Genomic DNA, 14,772 nt, shown 5'->3' on the forward strand with positions numbered 1-14,772 from the left:
GATAGCTGTGTGAAAGCCAAGACACACATGAAAACATCTAAAACACTGCCCAGCCCACGGTAAACACTGTTCCGTAAATGTCTGCTGGTGGGGGCTGCCTGGAAATCCAGATTTGATAGAGAAAAGTAACCTCATTTCAGAGGGAAGAGTCGAGCCTGTAGGTGCTGAACTCTGGAAGCAGCACCCGCTGCATGCCCTGCAGATACGTGGCTGATGAGAAGGCCTTATCAGCTCTGGGGCACCTACTGCTGAGGGGAACCCCAAGCTCTCAGGTTCCTGAATGCCTTCTCCCTCCCACACAAGTAGAGGACAAAGGATAAGAAGCTTTCCAGATCCTCAGAGAGGCTGGCGGGAGTGGTGGCTGACAATGAGCCTCCCATCCTGGACTTCAATGAGTAAATGTCCCAGGTTCAACTCGTTCCCTCCCGAACAAACACACAAACACGTAGCAAAGGCCCCTGGAACAGGCTCTGAGAGTCACCTCCCGGGAGCTGCCAGCCAAAATGATTCCAAATTGGAGATGCGTTTACATCCTCCAAGAAATGTGGTCCGCTGGCCAGCCAGCAGCACATAATAAATGACCTCTGTTGGCTTTACATTTTACCTGGTGCTGCAGGACCTAACACTTTCTTTGCACTAAAACCAAGAGTTTCAGCACGGGGAGGGAAGAGCGAGGCTTCTGTGGGGCGGTGCTGGTGACAAGGGCAGTTTGGTAAATGCATGTCACATCACGTGTCGCATCCTGCTCCGTCAGGATTCAGAGCTGCTTTCTGTTTTTGATTACATAGTTAAGGCCATGGTGACCTAGGCACCCATTTAAGGAGGGTACGATAATTATCATTGCGAGAGTGATGACAATTCAAGGACAGTGCCACTGCTTGAATGTATCCTGACCACTCTGAAAGCATGTCTCGTTCGTTGCTTTCATATGAGAAACAGATTTGCTAATTAAAAAATTAATTGAATGGCCCGTATGCACTCAACATGCCCACATAATTAAAACGATGAATTGCAATCCATGTTCTGATGTTTCTTGGAGGGGAAGAGTGTAGTTATGGGGGTTACATCACAAAAAGAACTGTGGGGAAACACACACTGAAGACACTGGGAACATTTTGGAACTGGGGACAGGACAGGTTAAGTACCGTCTCCAGTGTTGGGCAGGAAGAGCCACGCAGATTTGGATGATCTGGTGGACAGACCTCCCCCCTTAACAAAGTCAGAGGATGCGCAAGAGAGACCAACATGAGACAAATTACCAACATATTTCTCCCCGCCTAGGACTCTGCTTCCACAAGGGACCTCAGGAAAAGGAGGTCCTCCCTTTGTTCTGTGTTCTTGGGGAACAGCTGAAAGTCCTGAGCATTTCTGAAGCATCTAAAGAGTACCACGGGGAAAGAAATCCCTGAGAAACTAAAGAGCATTATTTATTTGTTCCCTCTTAATTTTGACTTGTAACAAGCCCAGAAAGACAGCTGGCTTTGCAACTTCTCCCTCTACCCTTTTCCTTTTTAAAAAAACCCTAAAGGTAAAAATTAAGGTCCTTTGTAGGTTATTGGAATCATTTTACCGTTTAATAATTAAATCTGGCATTACTGCACACCAGCGTGTTCTTGTTTTGGAATGACTAAGACCCTGTTCCTTCCTTCCCTCCTTTTTCCTCTTTGCTTTTCTCTTCTTCACCCCGTCTCCCTCTATTCCTTTCTTCCTCCCTCCCACCCTTCAATACATACCCCTTCCAGGCTTTTAACTTATTGGTTATTACGCTGAGCTGTGCAGCGACAAAGCTCCATCCACCCCGGGGTCACGTGTTCCCAGGCAGGGGCTGCTTGCAGACCTCAAAACACGGAGCAGAGAACTACGGTGCAACCTGCTTAAGGTGGCCGGTGGTCCTGCCTGAGCACAAAGAGAATCCCGGCCTCTGAGAGCTGCAGTCCCGCTCCTCGCCTGAAATTAATTCCTCATCCACTTACAGAAAGAGCATGTCCTTAGCTGAGAGGGGTAGCAAGAAAGAGAAGCTTCTTTCAAATCACGTCAGCCTCGGGTGGCTCCCCCAAATCATCTCAACAGAGAGGAAGAGAGAAATTGGCAGATTTCAGTGTTACCGACAGCAAACACCTCGTTAATAACTGTGTACTTTAATCGTCAACATTCGTAAGTGCACAAAGTACCGTTGATGAGTTAAATAATACATGTCAATTCATCTACTGAAGGAACTGGAAAAATCGAACCTCAAAAGCAATATAATACCTCAAGCTAGTATAAAACGTCTGCTAGCCACACAGAACACACCAAGTTCAGGCTTGGGGCAGGCTTTTTGTGGGGTGACTCTTTAAATAATTACAGACGTGGCAAAGTGCTACAGAGAAACACACATACATATCCCCGACCTCCTCCAAGTCTCAGGGGAAGGAGGAACAATGCTAGCAGGTTTGGCTAAATGAACATTCCACAAAGATACTGTCCATTCTAATGTTCTAGTGTTTAGAGATGCAATCTAGGACTGGGGAGGAACCACCGTCTACTTTCAAATCAAAGCTGGGCAGGCAAGTCTAAAATCCTGATTAGTCAATTTAAAATGGCTTAAACCAGAATTCTGTTACTGAGGGTGGGGGGTGGATGTTTTTCTTAAAAATGTCTATGTGTCCAAGATGACTGAGAAATTGTGTCTGTGTTGAGGGGAAAACTGTGTGTGGAAATGTTTGCATTTTTCTATCTATATTATAAAGAAAATAGAAAGCCAGAACGTTTTGGCATTAGTAAAAGGCTGAACTAAGTTCTCAGGCAATAAATTTATGGGGAAACATGACAGGCTCCTCATTAAAGCTATGTGTACATTGGCTGGATTTTATACAAGGTTCTCGAATTTTGTGGAAAATTGGGCCCGGCCTGACATCTGAACAATGTCCCTGGTTCGTGTGATTTCCAAAGCATCGGAAAATGTTGCACTTTGGAAATCAAGTAAAGGAGGAGAAGAAATACACCCTAAAAGCGAGTAAGGCTGAACCTGAATGTCATTTATCCATATGTCTCTATATTTATTGCCTTCATCTCTCTAACAAACACAGCTCCCCTCAAAAAGTTCCCCCTCCCCTAGAAATACTGTGGCCATTTTTTTCCCCCAGTGGAGAGAAAATAGTACCATTAAGGCAAATCTTACCCAGCAGCAGTAACCACCTAAGGACAGCAATTTTCAGGTGGCTTTTCAGAAGCCGGTTGCCATGACAAAGAGCACAATTTATTCCCTGTCCCTTATCACGGCTCCAGATCACAGACCATAAAAATTAACAAGGCCCTTTCCTTTTTTCCTTCTGATTTTTTAGTTTCTCATCTTTACCTGTGGTCTTTTGTTCTTCCAATTAAATGAAATAAAACGTCAGCCATCCAGCAATTCAATTAATGCTGATTCAAAATTCCGGCCCAAACCAGAATCTATAAAGGCTGAGCCTAATCACAGCTCAGTCAGGAGAATGAAAAGTAAGCAGAAAATTGCACTAATTACTCCATCAGCCTAATACTGTGTTTTTAAGCAAGGGCTTTCGGGCTGTTGGCTCTTAGAAGTGGGGCCCTCCTCACCTAGCGAGCCCACAATTGCAGCTGCTGTTTTCAAGTGGCTCCGGTTTTCTACACAATTAGGGGGGATTCACCCACACTGCGAAGTGGGGCCTGAAAACTGATCAACCTGTCACAGTGAGGGCCATTCAGGGGCTGAGCCCTGGTAAGACAGCCAGAGTGTTCCTTCAGGGACCGTCCCACCCCTGAGCTCTGGCGGCCAGTATACCAGCACCATGGTTGACGGGGGTGAGATGGGTAGATCTAGTGAAGAGAAAGGTTCAGGATGTGTAAGAGTTCTTCTACAAATTGAAAACTGAGCCGTGTTCACAGGCACTGACAGAGCTTTCAGGACGTGCTAGGAAGACAGATTCTGAGGGTGGGGCGCTCCTGGGGTGTTTGTCCGCCCAGGATGGACTGCACGTCTGCCTGAGGTGCTGGGACCACTTCTCTGGCTGCCGTGACTGTTGTCTGGAGAATCCTTTGTGAAACCAGAGGGGTGTTGGGGAGCAGAGGGCTGGGAAGAACATGCCAGCAGATGTGACTGACGTATTTACAAAACATCAGGTCCAGACCAGACATGCTGGACCGTATTACACCAAAGAAAAGCCTAAAAAATGTAGACTCTTTTTTTTTCTTTCTTTTTTGGTCCTACTCCGTTTCAAAGACATAAATATTCTGTAAACAACAGGGAAGGGGCTGGAGCCTGTCAGGCCTCCGGGTCTGGGGGTCACCTGTCAAGGTCCTTCAGTGGAGGCGGGGATAGGGTCTAGCACTCAGTCGTGGTCCTTCCTCTGAGCAGCTTTCCCGACTTAGGAAGAGCTCAGAGGTTCCAAAAGGAGGGAAACGTTTAGTTGACTAGGAGAGATGGCGTCTTTACTTCCACGGCTTGCCTTGCGGGGCGCTGCTGCTGAGGGCACGGGGATTCGGGGTGCCAGCGGGAACCTTGGAGTCTCTTCCAGTGGAGTTGGCTTGGCTCAGCCGGCCTGAAGGAGCGAGAGAGCAGGGGGCAGAGCTGCAGGGATGTTCCAAGAACCATCTGCCAAGTACACTTTTAGGCTAATGAAGTCTATTCAGCATCTACTTTGAGCTAAGGGTGACCATCCACCCCTCCACCTCCTCCAAGGTGGGTGTAGGGCAGGGGCAGGAGGAAACCCAGATCATGTCCATTCTTTATTCCCATGCTCTCCACCTAACCTCATCTGTCCTTCCTTCCCCCTGTAGAGATATAATGAGCGAGGTCTGAGGAAGGCGAGGAGGAATTTGTACATTTGGGTGTGAAGACAAATTCCTAGGGTGTTCTGAAGTGGCTTAAATGTGCTCAGAAGCAGCAGATAGAAATGGACACTGTTCCAGAAGGAATTAAGGTCTCTTATGTTTAACATCTCACCTGAGTCTGGGAGAAGTACTTTATTTGACTGAGAAAATATTTTCCCTTTTTGGATCTATGCTCAATGCCTAAATCTTGCACTGTCTGTGATCACCTCAAACCTGCATACCCTCCCACAGCACCTGGAAAGCACATGTACAGATACACAGACACACAGAGACAAACGCACACACACAAATCTGAACAGATTAGGCTTTTCCTGGGATGAGGTAGTGTTCAATGGTGAAAATCTCAAGCTGCACAGAAACCATTATCTCTGAAGGTCAAAATATCTTACCAGGATTTTCTGTAGGACCCTGTTCTTCCAGGTAATATTCTATCTTTTTTAAATCTTCTGAGGTAAATCTCCATTTATTCTCAGCGGGTGGAGGTGGCACTTTGGGGCTGGATCTCTTCCGAGCAGAACCCGGGGGAAGAACTGGCTGGCAGGATGCTGGCAGAGAACCAGTGATCAGTCCTTCTGGAAATTTCTGAGCTAAGACTTTTAGACCTAGGTGTAGATCATCAGAAAAAAAAACAACATTAATATAGGAGGGCTGAGCCTATCACAATCAGAAAAGAACCCTGTACTTTGTCTAAGCTCTGTGGTCAAGTAGACGTCAACATAATATATAAGACTCAACACTTGGACAACTGCTTCACCATTAATTAGTAAGTGCCAGAAAAATGTGACTCGTTAGCTTGGAAATCTGCAAATGCTCAACGTCCTTCTCCTCAAGTTTCCCAGGCTACGGTTTCCTTCTGAAGCCCTAAGGCAATGTCCCTCTTTCAGGAATTAAACAAGGACCGACTGACTGCACATCTTGCTGGACTTCTGACCTGCTCAGTGCACATGTTCCTCTCTTTCCAGAGCACTGACAGAAGAAAGGATAGACTGGCGGACTGGGAGTCTGCACATCTGTAATATCCCCAAAAGAACCAAAGGTGCTCACCTCCAGAAAGCATGAAGAGATTCTCGAAGCCTCTCTCACACATGGTGGTGGCCGCCTGGCTGGCCAGCCTCTCATCATCGTCGTAAAGAATAATGATCTTGCCATGGGCGTTTTTCTGAGTCAGAGGGGTTAAGGTTCACAGCACTGAGCTAATGCCCCTGGACTACAGAAACCCCGGGGGGCAACAGGCTGAGTTCAGGGCATGGAAGATGACAGCTTGCCACCTTGGACCAGGGGCCACGGGAACCACACTGTCTCAGAACACTGTTCCTGTCTCGGCAACCACACTGGCTTCCAAGCTGGTGTTCTTATCTTTCTAAACTAGTGTCACGTTGGTCCAAGGCAGCCCTAATGCTGAGGTTTCACACACTTTAGCTTTTTTATCATTATGAGCTTGAAAAACCCAAACACCAGACCCACTGCTGTCAAGTTAGTTCTAGCACATGGCAAGCCTGCGTTTCCAAGGCCGCCATCTTTACAGAAGCAGATGGTCTCAACTTTCTCCTGTAGAGCACGTGGTGGGTTCAAACCATCAGCCTTTCAGATAGCAGCTCAATGCTTATCTATGGAGTGTCAAATTCCCCTTCAAATATATTTTTTTAATATTTAAATTATTTTCTATCTATGCCTTTGAGTTGTGGTGCTGGAAGAGTATTGAACATGCCATGGACTGTCAGGAGAACAAACAAGTCTGTCTTGGCAAGGGTGGAACTAAGTTCTTCCTTGGAAGCCAGGATTTTGAAGCTCATCTCACATAGTTTGGGCATGTGGCCAAGAGGGACAGCCCTTGGAGAAGGACATCATCCTTCGTAGAGTAGAGGGACAGCCCAGGAGAGGAAGACCCCGGATGAGATGGGATGAAAGAATAACTGGGGTGATGGGGGTAAGTGTGTTGGAGGCAGCGAGATTGGCTCAGGTTAGGGCAAAGGTTCAGAGCTATTGTACATAGGATTGCAATGAGTCGCAGGTGACTTGATGGCACATAACAATAACAACAACAACAACTTGTATGATCTTTGCAAGCAGAAAAAAATATCAAATTTTAAGAGAAAATTTTGATAAAAGGAGAAAAGGCTTACTTCTTTTTTTTATTTAATTTAGTTTGTTTATTTTTCATTTCAATGAACATCTACAGAGATTTTGGAGTGGGAAAGCTTTCTAGGGGAAAAAATGTCTTGGGACGAACTCTCAACAGAGTGCCACCTTTAACATAATGTTCTCTGACCCAGTGCCACATTGGTTTGGAAGTGTATGCTTTAAATAGAGTCAGGATTCTTAGCAGTAGTCAAGGATCCAAATTCTAAAATATACAAAGCTGATCAATAGCAAAGGTCCGTCACAGAGTTTTCTGATCAGGAGTATGGTTCATGTTAAGTGTGAGTTGTACCGTCCTCAAGGCAGTCAAATGCAGAACCCAACAAAGGATACATATTCCAGAATGTCATTGGAGTAAGGGTTCATTGTTCTAGACAGCGTTGCAATGGGATAACTGTAAGCTGGGGGAAAAAAAGAAAAACCTTAGGATTTAGGACTGCTGTAGCTCCATGAGTACAACCTGTCTCCAATTTCCAGCAAATTTAAGATCTAACTAGGTGTTAAAAGGTAGAAGATTTAAACGAACACATTTTCAAAACTGCTAAATCATAAACTGAAATACTTTTGTGAAAGAAGAGGAAAGTGCACTATGAACAAAACAGGAAGTGTCGCTGTTCCGACGTTTAGCATGGGCCCTTTACCGCAAGAGACGATAGAGTTGAAGCTATAGGTCAGAGACCCCCAAAGGGTCCAACTAACACATGGTTTCCTGAATTGTCAGTCACAGGATGTGTTTGCAGCCTCCTGGACTCCAGGACAGAGCCGACCAGGCCTTCTCTCTCTTACCTCCAACAATGTGGCCCTGTTGGTAGGAGTCTCTATCTCGCACATCAAGCAGCAGGAAGGGGCAGTCAGGATAAGGTTTGTCTTTGGTGCTGGGCTCTGCTTTCTTCTCTGGCCCTTTGTCTAGGTCCAGCTCCCCAACACCACTGATGACGCTACAAATGGAAAAGTAGGTCAGCGGAAAGTAGTCAGGGCCTGTGGCTTACAGGTCACCCGCACTCCATCCCAACAGGGAGATGAGCGCTCAATGATGCCCTTTGAAGGAAAAAGGGAAAGAAATGGATAGATCGCATCTCAGCTCTGCCCTCGATTCCTGAGCTATCGCACTGGACCCTCTGGGGAAGCCACGTGGCCAACTCACCTGCAGAGAATGCCGATCTGACCATTAGCGTGGCAGAGGGGACGGACACTGTACAAGCTGCCTCCAGCAACAAGGGCAGCGCTCGGCAACACGAGGAGGGGAGCAGCTAACCCAGGGGAATTTTAGGGCTTATGAAAAAGCAGAGCAAACAGAAACAGAACGAGCTTCATAAAAAAACTTGCTACCAGGGAGCTCTGTTGGCCTAGTGGCAGGAAGCTGCACTGCAGTCCCAGAGATGCATGGTTCAAATCCACCAGATGCTCTGCTGAAGAAGGAGGGACAGACAATATATCTCCTCCTGTACCAGTCAGATCTGGTGTGATGGCACACACACAAGAATAATAAAATAAAACAAAAACAAAAAAATTTGCTACCGTTGAGTTGATTCCAACTCCTTACGGGACACGAGAGAGCCACTCTGCTGCATTTCGTAGGCAGCATTCTTTATGGAAATTGACTGCCAGGTCTTTTCCTACAGAGCTGTTAGTAGGATTGAACTTTTGGTTAACAGCCAAGGACTTGATCACTGTGCCACTAAAAACCCCATGGCCACTGTTAAGAGAATTTTAACTCAGTGACTCCATTATCAGATTCCCAAGGCTGTACACATTTAGGGGAGGAGATGGCTTCCTACGGAGCAGCTGGTGGATTCAAACACAGACCTTTAGATTAATAAAGTTAAGACAGGAATAGTGAAGGTAAAACACGGAAAAGGTGTTTTATGTGTATGTATTATATGAAATTGAAAGGAACACTAATATTTGAATATGTTGCATATACTTATACTGTCTAATAGTTATCTGTTCTTTGTTTTTACGAGTTAAAATGCTGAGACGGAGAGGTTTCTTGATTTGGTAGCTACAAAAAAGGAAAGGCTGGGGTGGAAATGGGGACTTTATAGTTCTGTTTCTAAAGTTATTAAATCTCTAAGAGTGGTCACCACATTTACGGATATGTAAAATGTGAGAACATGAAGAAACAAGACGACCAGGTGTCAAGAATACGAAGTCGAGTAGGGAGGTCTGTGACACAGAATGAAAAGCTGTTTCCTTTCCTGGGCAAATATTGGACAAACCCCCTTATCCTATCCTGGCAAATCACCTTCTGCATTTAAATCCAATAAACACTGTAACTATATGCTATCTAGGGGCCTATTTTGTTTAACCAAGGGAGAAGAAAATCTCTGATAGAAAATTGTGTCCTCAACAGAGGCCGACGCCTATCTGAATGCAATTTTGAGTTCTTTCACCAAAGGAGCTATAAAGAAATAATAGCCGTGGTATTGATGATAGCAATTCTTTCTCCAACAGAACCTGGCCTGTGTTTTACCAGGAGAAGGCAGGGGTTATATGCTGGAAATCAGCATTGCCTTATAATCAATAGTCCGTAACTGTGAGAAAGGGCCACACCTCAGTGCACGGAGTCAGAGGGGCCAGCCCACCTCCAGCTTCAGCATCAACACCAATGGCAGAGGCCGCTGGCTGTGCTCGCTCTGCTGCCTACCCGCTGTGCAATCTCAGAGCGCGGTGTGTGGCTCACTACTTACTTTTCTGAAGCGAGACAGGGTAATTGTGAGCTGTGACAGGATGGGAGGGAGGGAATCATACTCTCTGAATCAAAAGCTCACAGTTGTAAAGCTGAGTCTGGATAGCAAACTTGTGTGTAGGAGGGCTGGGAAGAGTGGAAGCGAGGAGGGAAAATTAATAATCTCCTGTTAGTATTTTTACATTAACTACTAAGAGTGCGGAGACAGAACTCAGGGGGTGGCATAAAGAGACTGTGGAGAGGCTGGGGCTGGAGTGGGGACTGTGCAGCTGCCGGCTCTATTTTGGAAGTAATGGTGCCACTGAGATTGGGCTCTGGGTGACTGGGACGCATAATGTGAAATCACGTGTGGGCCTGGGTACCTCTGGAGTGTGGAGCGGCTGGAGTCGCCGGCGCCCGAGTTGTTCACAAACTGCACGGGACTAGGTGGTGGCTCACTGGGACTCCCTTTCCCGTTGGTCCTGGCGGCGTTGTCCACGTCGGGGTCTGAGGTCCCAGAATCATTGTCTAAAATTTACAGATGTATCGAGAGTTAACATTTCACCTCAGGACTGTTATCCACTCAGCAGGCATTTCCAGGAGTCCTGGGTGGTGCACAAGGTTGAGTGCTCACCTACTGACCCAAGAGTTGGTGGTTCGAACACACAGACACACACACACACACACACACACACACACACACACACACACACACACAGAGGTGTTCTGGAGTCAAGGCCTAGTGCTTTGCTTCCAAACCCTGAAAATCCTCTGGGGAACATGCAATTCTGCTCTGCAATGCATGGGGTCACCATGAGTCGAAAGCAATGTGAAGTGGTTTGGTCACTTCCACTGTTGGGTCAAGATAAGGAAATCCTGTCACTGTTGTAAAACACTTATAGGTATTTTCATAAAGTTGCCTGTGAGACCTGGGAATCCCCTAAGACTCTTTCAGGGGGTCAGCAAGGAAACGACTTCTGTAGTAACACAGAGAGGTCATCTCTCATTTCCCCATGCTGACATTTACACTGATGGTGCAAACACGGTGGAGGACAGAACGGCTAGGGCCTCGGGAGACTGGGGACAGTGGCACCAAACCACATGAGTGCGCAGGGCATCTGCCCCTCTGGGCACATAGCAGGCAAACAAACACACCAGACTCACTGAACACTCTCCCAATGGAGCAGTTAAAATCATGGTATTTCCATCAACAATCAAATGGATAGAGAAGCTGTGGTATATTCACACAATGGAATCCTACGCTGCACTGAAAAACAAGGAACTCACGAAATATTATACAAAATGGGTGTCCCTGGAGGACATTATGCTGAGTGAAATATCTCAGTCACAAAAGGACAAATATTGCATAGGGCCACTGTTGTAAAACGGGACTAACACTGGAGTTGAGGGAAGACAGAGAAATAGGGAATGAATGATGTACACTGCACTGAAACTGAAGAGGGAGAGAACTGTTTAAAAGGGATATATGATTGGGTATTATGGTCCTGACAGGAGTCCAGAATGAAGGCTGCACAGTGGAGTGGACTTGGGGGGAGGGATTGTATAACAATGAAAGAATTTTTCCTTTACTTTTTAAGGAGAAGAGTGAATTGGTGGGGGAGAAGGGGTGGGCAGGGAGAAAAGTGCAACAATGAATGAATGGAAACCCTAAGTCTCTGTAAACTCTCATTAAAATTAACTAAAAAAAAAATGAATTAAAATTTCATGAAACTCTGCCAGGAAAAAAAAAATCATCGTATTTGATCTCTCCCGTAAGCACACGTTTTCAGTGTTCTGTGTGAGGAAACGGACGGGCACAGGAACTGTGCTGTAGACGCCCGAGCACCACAGGAAAGCACCAGTGTGCCTGTGAGGGGCAAATGGAATGGGCCACTTTTTTGTATGAACAGCACTTTCACCTGGGAGATAAAAGAACGGAAAAGTTATGATTATTTAGACTTGGGCTCCTGGAAGCCGCTTTTCAAGAATGAACCTGCCATCTCAAGGAAAACATCACAGAATTTACTGGTGGTGATGGAATTTCTAGCAAGAATCAGAAGCTGGGAAATAGATATTCCGTCAGAGCTTGACTATGCTCCGGGACTTGACTTCGCAGATGAGTGAGATGGTAAGATTCATTGTATGCACCGTCCTATTGGACAAAGAAATGCACCAATGTTTGGAAGAACTGCATAAATCAGTGAAGCATTATTTTCCAAATGTATGGTGCTACTGCTAGGAAAACAATCAGGTTTGTCCTAGAGAGGGTGAAACCAGGTTGCTCCCTGGAGGCAAGGATTCTGAAGCTGTGCCTGACATACTTTGTGCATGTTGCCAGGAGGGACCAGTCCTTAGAGAGGGACATTATGCTTGGGAAGGTGGAGGGATAGCACAGGAGAGGAAGACTCGTGATGGGATAGATTGAGTCATTGTCTGGGGTAATGGGGGTCGGTGTGTCTGAGACAATAAGGTTGGCACAGGATAGGGCAGGATTCAGAGCCCTTGTACATAGGGTCACTACAGTCTTAAGCGACTCGACCGTACATAACAACAACAATCATGTTACAAAATCATGCAAAACTAGAAGACCCAACCAGAGTGCAGGACAGTCACGTTACAGATGTCAACCTAACAGGAGTACAGAGAGGCCATGGCATGATTCAGACTCCACATGGCAACTGATGCTTACGAAACCAGCTGAGTTCTGGTGTGGTATCAAAGCAAAGCACTCACAACCCCTTCAGGGAGCTTCTAAGATACTTTTCCTTTTCCGACTACAGGTCTGTGGGAAGCTGGGTTTTCATCAAATACTTAACTGAAACAGCATACGGCAGCAGATTAAAAACAGAAAAAATTACGAATCGAGCTGTCTTCTAATGAGACAGATGCCAAAGAGAGGTGCTAAACTGTAAAACAAGGTCAGCTCCCACAGCAAATTTTTTGCATAAAAATATTTTGTTTGGAATGGGTCCTATTATGCTGCTTTAAAGTGAAAATGTAAAGTAAGTATTGTTTTACATTCTTGGGTAAAATTTGTAAAGCAGTAAATATGAATAGATACATTCCATATAAACGGAAACTCTTTGGGAATTACACTTTGAGAATATAGGAGGAATTTTTAAGACCACAAAGGTTGAGAATTTGATGATCTAGTCAATATGAGGGGGACCTGGGGCGCTTGCTGCGGAGGGTCAAGGACTGCAGCTTTCAATATGGATTGAGGTTCAATGTCAAGAAGACAAAGATTCTCACCACTGCACCAATTAATTGGTAGCATCAGGATGGACGGTGAAGAGACTGAGATTGTTCACAGCTTTAGTCGGCTTGGCTCCATCGTCAACACTCTTGGCAGCAGCAGCCAGGAAATTAAAAGACATTGTGATGGGAAAGTCTGCTGTTAGGGACCTTTCCAAAGTACTGAAGAGCAATGGTATCTCTCTGGAGACTAAGGTGCATCTGATACAGGTCATGGTCTTTGCAACCACCTGTTATGCATCAGAGAGTTGGACAACATCTAGGGAGGAGAGAAGGAAAATTGATGCCTTTGAGCTGTGGTGCTGGAGAAGAGTATTGAATGTACTATGGACTGCTAGGAAAACAAACAGATTCATCCTGGAAAGGATTAAACCGGACGGCTCCTTGGAGGCAAGGATTCTGAAGCTTCATCTGATATACTTTGGTCATGTCGTAAGGAGGGACAGGTCCTTGGAGAGGGACATCATGCTTGGGAGGGTGGAGGGACGGCGCAGGAGAGGAAGGCCCTCTATGAGGTGGATTGATTCAGTGACTAGGGTAACGGGGGTAGGTGTGTCAGAGGCAATGAGATTGGCACAGGACAGAGCAGAGTTTAGGGCTGTTGTACATAGGCTTGCTATGAGTCGCAAGCGACTCGATGGCACATAACAACAACAGTCAATATGACAGATGGGACAGAAATGAGCCTATTAAAGGAAATAAGCTTTGGTGGTACAGTTGTTAAAGCTAAAGGTTGGTGGTTTACACCTCCAGCTGCCCTACAGCAGGAGATGATGCAATCTGGCTTCAGTAAAAGCTGCTGTTGTTGCTGGGTGCTGGCAAGCCAAGTACAACCCACAGTGACCCTGTGAACAACAAACAGCTGGAACCCCTAGAGGACAATTCTAGTCTCTCCTACTGGGCAGTTATAAGCCCGAAGTGATCTGATGGTAACGGATTTGGTTTTGGCCTATTAAAGAGAATATTTAAATTTCATTTGTAGATCACATGGTAATTTGCTTAGAAACCTCAAGAGAGTACTATTAGGTAGGGAAAACAAACATATGGTTAGATTTAAAAAGTGTTATCAAATGAACAACAGTTTTCCCACATATTAATTAGAAAATTATACAAAGCAAATCTCATCTACAGCAACAACTGCAGATAGAAAATGTACTCGCAAACCTTGATGAGAAATGTAAAAAGGACTTAAAAACTTACAAGTCTTCATATGGTTTATAAAAATGTTACCTACAAAGGGTGATTCACTAAGATGTCCATCACTTGTAAATTTTATTTTAAACTGCAATTGAATTTTAAGACACCAAAAATACTACAAATAGGTTAAATGTAGGAAAAGAAATCAATAAAGGAAATCAACAGAAGAAAACACAGCTGAATAAGAATTTATTCTATTTTGGATTTTCTGAGTCTATAGGAGCAAATGAAATTCAACAGTAAAGGTTAAGAATGGATTTTATCATGCAAAAATGCAAATCGTACATGTATACATATGTATACAAAGAAAATTAAAAGGCAAATAGTAAATTAGTAAAAATATCTGTACTATATACAAATAAGAAAAGGTTTTAAAAAAGGAATTAGGTCCTTCTGAGATGTTTCCTCGAGTCTCCACCCTGTTGTCTGTTCGCCCCACGTCACACTTCCCTGTGTCCCCTGGAAGCGTGGAAGTATCTCTGCCTGGGAGGCTGCTCCTCGCTGTTCCGCAGGGAACTGTCAGGACAAAGACTATCATCCAGAGGTATTTTGGCACTAACAAGAAAGATGAGGAGTCTACTGAAGTTCCTAAGACATCCAAGGAAGCTTCCCAGAGCAAAGACAGTGCAAAAGAGAACCCAAAGCAAGACTTGTTAAATATTATTAAGGGTATGAAGGTTGAA

General features: G+C 45.2%; 1 protein-coding gene across 1 annotated transcript in view; it reads right to left on the reverse strand.

Moving 5' to 3' along the window:
- Positions 1 to 4,428: 4,428 nt before the first annotated feature.
- CEP41 (centrosomal protein 41kDa) overlaps positions 4,429 to 14,772 on the reverse strand; it is a 70,116-nt gene continuing 59,772 nt past the window's right edge. The window contains exons 6-11 of the mRNA XM_006887197.1: positions 10,021 to 10,165; positions 7,756 to 7,907; positions 7,303 to 7,370; positions 5,875 to 5,989; positions 5,220 to 5,432; positions 4,429 to 4,538 (exon numbers count right to left, since the gene is read on the reverse strand). Of these exons, the coding sequence (XP_006887259.1) occupies positions 4,429 to 4,538; positions 5,220 to 5,432; positions 5,875 to 5,989; positions 7,303 to 7,370; positions 7,756 to 7,907; positions 10,021 to 10,165 (803 nt within the window). The remainder of the gene's footprint in view (positions 4,539 to 5,219; positions 5,433 to 5,874; positions 5,990 to 7,302; positions 7,371 to 7,755; positions 7,908 to 10,020; positions 10,166 to 14,772) is intronic.

This window comes from Elephantulus edwardii, unplaced genomic scaffold (assembly GCF_000299155.1).
Source record: "Elephantulus edwardii isolate Elephantulus edwardi_28Jun2011 unplaced genomic scaffold, EleEdw1.0 scaffold00055, whole genome shotgun sequence".
Classification (NCBI taxonomy): Eukaryota; Metazoa; Chordata; class Mammalia; order Macroscelidea; family Macroscelididae; genus Elephantulus; species Elephantulus edwardii.